At 36.2% G+C, this 6,097-nt stretch overlaps 1 protein-coding gene across 1 annotated transcript; it reads left to right on the plus strand.

Annotated features, from left to right (window-relative positions):
* The first annotated feature begins 4,775 nt into the window (after positions 1-4,775).
* LOC136389304 (olfactory receptor 2M4-like) lies at positions 4,776-5,703 on the plus strand. The gene is given in 2 exon segments (XM_066361114.1): positions 4,776-5,182; positions 5,184-5,703. Coding segments are annotated over 2 exon segments (927 nt in total).
* The last annotated feature ends 394 nt before the right edge of the window (positions 5,704-6,097 follow it).

A 6,097-nucleotide genomic window follows, 5' to 3' on the forward strand; every position in this document is an offset into this window, starting at 1 on the left:
GTTTTTGCTGAAATCTGGCCCGCAGTCATAATAAGAACCACAGAACAATTCAGCTATAACATTGGCCTGGGTGGGAGAAAGTCTGTGGGGACTTGTGATGAGTCCTGTGGGCTCAGGCTTTCAGTCCTGTGAGTGACTCAGGCTTTCCTGAGCATTACTACTATTAAACTGGGACAACACAACAAGCATGTCTTAAAGAGGTGAGCTGCATCAAAGTTTCATAAAACTGTAAGGCCACTCTTACTTGTTAATACATTCTCACATTTTGGCTTCTGTGAGTTTATTTACATTTTATTTCAGACTTAATATTTGATAATATATGTTGTAAATAAGGTAAAATGTTAACACATATGAGAAAGCAGATTGGAAGTTTTCGCTTACTTTGTAATAAATATTGAGGACTGAACTCTCTGTGGACATAAATAATTTGGGTCCATGACACCTTGAAGTGTCTCAGTCTCTGGAAATGCAGGTCATTTGGACCATCTGAGTAACCTCTGCTGAATCTCTTTTGGAAGAGACAGAAGAAAAAATTGGGATGTGGCTTAAAGATTAATGATCGTTTTCTGAAGTACAGAGATCCTAGAATTTATTCAAAGGCTGTATCCTCTGATCACAATCTGTGAGTATAACAATTAAAAAAAACTCCTCTTTTTAAAAATCTGTTAACCTTTTTCACTGACCTAAATGCCTTTGGTAGAGGAGACAGAGAGCAAATGTGTATGAAAAACTGTTTGTAACACTATGTAGGATTATACAATTCTAAATTCTTTAGCTGGTTATTAAAAAATTATGATTCATATTTTTGTAAATTCACTATATTGTATGCTGTTTTTACAGCATCCTAGAAATTCTATCATTTTCTCACACAGCTGACATCTTTCTCTTTCATGCTAAAAATAAGGGAGAAGAAGAAAAAAAAAAGACTCATCCCCCTGAATGATTGCATTAATTTAAATTAATTAAAGTACTTATTGAAGCCTTTATAAGAAACCTAAGTATCTTCCAGTTTGTCACCTCAAAATGTCTTCACAGGAATATTCACAAACCAAATGACTTCAATGTACTGCTTAAAATAGACTTACAAAAATTAAGATGTGAAAATTTATTTAGATATCACTGCAAATTTTCAGTTTAAAAATTACTAGGGGAAGTAATTTGACCCAAAACAGAACCAAATTTTCTTATCTAGGTTCCAAATATTTCTTAAAGTATGCCAATTAATAAAAATTTCAGAATCTGTGCAGTGAAGGTAAAGAAAAGAAAATTTCAATGAAGCCTGATTTAGATTAATTGTACAGTCTGTGACTATTTTAAGATGTGTGGGGAGAAGTCTTCAGCTGGGTTTATGTTACAATGTCCAGGGAGAGTACTGAGGTAGTTGGGCATTCTCCCAAGTCTCTGTGCCCACCCAGATTTTTTCACTGAGTTTATGACTCATGTTTTCTCTTCTCCCATTCCCATTTATATCCCAAAATTTCTAATCATCATGGGCCTTTTGTCCTCAATCTATTTTTTCTTTTTTTTTCCAGTTTCTACCTCTCCACTACATATTTTTCTCTCATTAAATAATGTCTCTTCTTCAAAGTATTTTTTATTTCATCTCCCTGAATCTTCTTTATTTTCTATTAACAACTAGCATGAAAGAATATCAAAAAGCAAATGCTCTAGATAAGATAGGAGGATTTTCCAGTTTCATATGAAATTGTAACATTTAGTCCTATCTTTAAATTAACAGAAAAAAAAGAAAGAAGTTGGTGGTATTTTGACTATCTTGAGAATAACACTATTTGTTATATGTTAAGTAGTTATATCCATATGTTGATATATTCTTTTTCTTTTTAGATTTTACTTATTCAATTTAGAGAGAGAAGACACAGAGAGAGAGAAAGGGGGAAGAGCAGAAAGCATCAACTACCGTATGTGCCTTGACTAGGCAAGCCTGGGGTTTTGAACTGGTGACCTCAGCATTCCAGGTCGAGCTTTACCCACTGCGCCACCACAGGTCAGGATGTTGATATATTCTTGTCGTAGAAATTTGGGCTTTTTTCAACACCTTTTGATCACTAAAATGGGTGAAAGCAACTAATCCATAGTAATTATACAAATGAATGAATTTGTGATCTAAAGGAAGTTATTCTCCAGTTTCAATATTTGTCACATTTTATTCTTAAGGTACTCAGCATACTCTTGTACCCAAATATTAGATCTAGGAATAAACATTTACACTTGGAATACTAACATAACATTTTAATTTCAGGAAAATAAAAATTTGTATCATATTTGTATGTCATTAAAACAAGTAAGAAGTTCTCTATTATTTAGTTTTCCAACTTTGAAAAGAATTCTACCATTAACTACAATCAACAGAAGTTTATTTAGTATCAACACATAACCAGGATATTTCCTAGGAAAAATCTCAGCAGTAAACTTATTTCAAACTAATTTACCCATTGTAAGTAGAATATTGTGATGGCCATTGGTCATATGTCATTAAATATAACTATAGAACCAGCCTTCAGAAACGTGCTCTGTTCTTGGAAATATATATTATATATATTATTTGTTTTCATATACATATTACTACATCTAGGCTGTAGATATTACATAGAAAAACCTTGACATATTTCTGTTTATTCAATTGCTCACTAAAGTGATAACTGGATTTCTTTACAATTTAATCAAATTCATAGAACATATTTGAAAACTACTACTTGCTTAGAATTTTAAAAAATGATGTCAAGAATAGATGTCAAAGATAATATTCACCATGGTAAAGATATTCAGTTAGTATATAACTCTATATTAACAATATATACCAAAACATATAATAGTATTTATAAAAGAAGTGAATTAAAAATAAGAGAAAAAGGAAGTTATGTTACTTCAAGATTTAAAGTCTGAAAATCTAAAATACTATTGGTGGCAGTGATGTGTATAAGGCAGGAAATAATATGGGACATGCATTAGATTGAGTTTTTGTTTGTTTTTTTTATGACAGAGACAGAGAGAGAGAGAGACAGATAGGGACAGACAGGCAAGAAGGGAGAGATATGAGAAGCATCAGTTCTTTGTTGCAGCTCCTTAGTTGTTCATTGATTGCTTGACTGGGGAGCTACAGCAGACAGAGTAACCCTTTGCTCAAGCCAGCGACCTTGGCTCAAGCCCGTGACCTTGGACTTCAAGCCAGCGGCCTTGGGCTTCAAGTCGGTGACCTTGGGCTCAAGCCAGCGACCATGGGGTCATGTCTATGATCTCAAGCTCAAGCCAGTGATCCCGTGCTCAAGCTGGTGAGCCCTCGCTCAAGCCAGATGAGCCCACGCTCAAGCTGACGACTTCGAGGTTTTGAACCTGGATCCTCCGCATCCCAGCTTTTCCACTGCACTACCACCTGGTCAGGCATCAGATTGAGTTTTATTTGGGATTCCAGGGAGATGTCGTTATAGCATGATCTTTTAGAGGCAGAATGAAAAGGGTGGCAGGGAAGCAGAGACTGTAATTGATAGCTTTTTACGAAGACCTGATGGTTGATTATATTCCAGCCAGTCTCTCTTTCTTCCACTGTCACTGACAGGTTTTTACCCCTAGTTGCTTCAGGTGTCTCTTCCTGATCACCATGATACAGACTTACCCCACGCAACTTATAATGCAGCAACTAAGAAATTTCTTCAATGAAAAATTATTTTATACTATTGTGTATCTTTATAGCTTAAAAACTTATTTAACAATTGCTTAATTGAAAACAAAATATTAATAGACTGTATTCTGATTCCTTATACATATCCAGGTTCACTCTTGCAGTGCTGTCCCTACACCATTCAAATCCATTCTGGGTTTTCCATGTCTTGAACTCTAATAGGTTGAGTATGCCTTGAACTCATGCCTTCACTCACTATGGTAGAGCATGCCCCTTCAATCCCCAAAATAGCATATTGCAGTAAAACTCTTAAAGAACACAGAAGTTCTCTTTTGTTCCCTAAAGTTGATGTCACTGAATATAACATTTTATTATAACAAAAAGAAATCAATTTCTTAAGTGCAAGCACACGTGCACACGCGCACACACACACACTTTTTCTCCCCATATAATTTGGCAGAAGCAAAATTATTCTCAAAAGAAAAATTAATGTCTTTTTTCTTTCTTATGAAAATATTTAATAGGTGTTTTTATTAAGCCCAGAGTCCAAGGTTTTGTTTTACTGAAAAAGTTAAAAGTCACAGTGATAAATCTTTCCTGAATGAAGGTACACAGGTGTCCCATGAGGGTAATTGCATGGGACACAGTGGGGAGGGGCCCGAATCATAGTGGAAACCAAGAGAATAGGAATTTTATGGTTATGAGGAGAGCACAAGCTGAATACATGTTAGAACAAAACGATATAAAACTTAATAATAAATTTCCTGTGAACAGGGATGTTTATAAAATTTAGCAACTGATATGTGTAGTTTTATTTTTCTTATGTTCTCTTTTAACTGTGTGCCATTTGGGTAAATCATATACTTCAGTTTTATTTCCTGTAAAATAAGCAAAATAATTCTTGAAGTTATTGTCTGTGAAGTTTAGATGAGGAACCGACTAGAAAGCACTGGACCAAGTATATAACTTATTGTGAGAAAAGTCGAGTTATCTGGAGGTTGTTGAGAAGGTCCTATGCATGCATCCAGAACACTGCTCATTTCAGATCACTGCATTGCCATGATATTTAGTTAAAGACTAAGATAGTAAAAAAAATTGTGTCTTTTCTGAAATGTCAAGATAGGATAACTTATCCAGAATGGCTTGAAGAAACCAGACTTTCAATTTCATTCTGCTAGGGATCTTTGATCACAGCCCCATACACATCTTCTTCTCTCTGGTTTTGGGCATCTTCACAGTGGCCTTCATGGGAAACACTGTCATGGTTGTCCTTATCTACCTGGACACCCAGCTTCTCACCCCCATGTACTTTCTCCTCATCCAACTGTCCCTCATGAACCATATGCTCATCTGCACCACTGTACCCAAGACGGCCTTTAACTACTTGTCTGGCAGTAAGTCCATTTCTCTGGCCAGTTGTGGAGCTCAAGTATTTTTCTATGTGTCCCTGCTTAGAGCCTAATGTTTTCTGTATGCTGTACTGGCTTATGACCGCTATATAGCTATATGCCACCCTCTTCAATACACCATCCTTACGAATCAGAAACTGTGTCCTCCTGACTGTTGCTTCCTGGACCTTGGGCTATGTAGATGGCGTCACTGTGCTTGCAGCAGCCCTGTCATTTTCTTACTGGCACTCCCTGGAAGTTCATCACTTTTTCTGTGATATTACTGCCCTTTTACCTTTATCTTGCACAGACACCTTTGCATTTGAAAGACTGCTTTTCATCTGCTGTGTGCTGATGCTAATTATCCCAGTCTCAGTTATCATTGGCTCCTATTCCGGAGTCCTGGAAGCTGTCATTCACATGAGCTCTGTGGAAAGTCATTGCAAAGCCTTCACCACCTGTTCCTCCTACCTGTTTGTTGTTGGACTCTACTATGTTGCTGCCACGTTCATGTTCGTGATGAGACCAGCCTCTGACCATACTCCAGACCAAGATAAGATAGTGCCATCCTTCTACATCATTCTCACCCCCATGCTGAACCCTTTTATCTACAGCCTCCGTAACAAAGAGGTATCCAGGGGACTTCACAAATTATTCAGAAAAAAAAGGTTAATGTAATTTCAGAAATTGTAGAGTGCCCATTCTGGTTAGCATTCCTTCATGGAAGCTGGAATCTTTTGTGCATTCTTTTTCTCTTAGTTTGTGTTTTCTCCCACTTTTTACAAATTTAAAATAGCTTTAATTATATAAAATTATATAGACATTACAGTTAAAGTGGGCTGTACTTGAACATTAGCATAGGTTGCTGCACCCTGTAACTTTCAGCTATATCACTACTTTACTTTAGGATGGCTGTCTTTGAACTCAAGTGTAAGTCTGATGATCAACAAAATGGTTTGGAATTGACCCATTGTTTTCAATCACCCTCCTCTTTGTTTAAGTCAGTACTTGTCTTCAGTTTTTCCTTTCCTTGAATCTGTGTATTGACTATTTTGTTCCTGACTTTTTTTCT

Source organism: Saccopteryx leptura, chromosome 1, assembly GCF_036850995.1.
Source record: "Saccopteryx leptura isolate mSacLep1 chromosome 1, mSacLep1_pri_phased_curated, whole genome shotgun sequence".
NCBI lineage: Eukaryota > Metazoa > Chordata > Mammalia > Chiroptera > Emballonuridae > Saccopteryx > Saccopteryx leptura.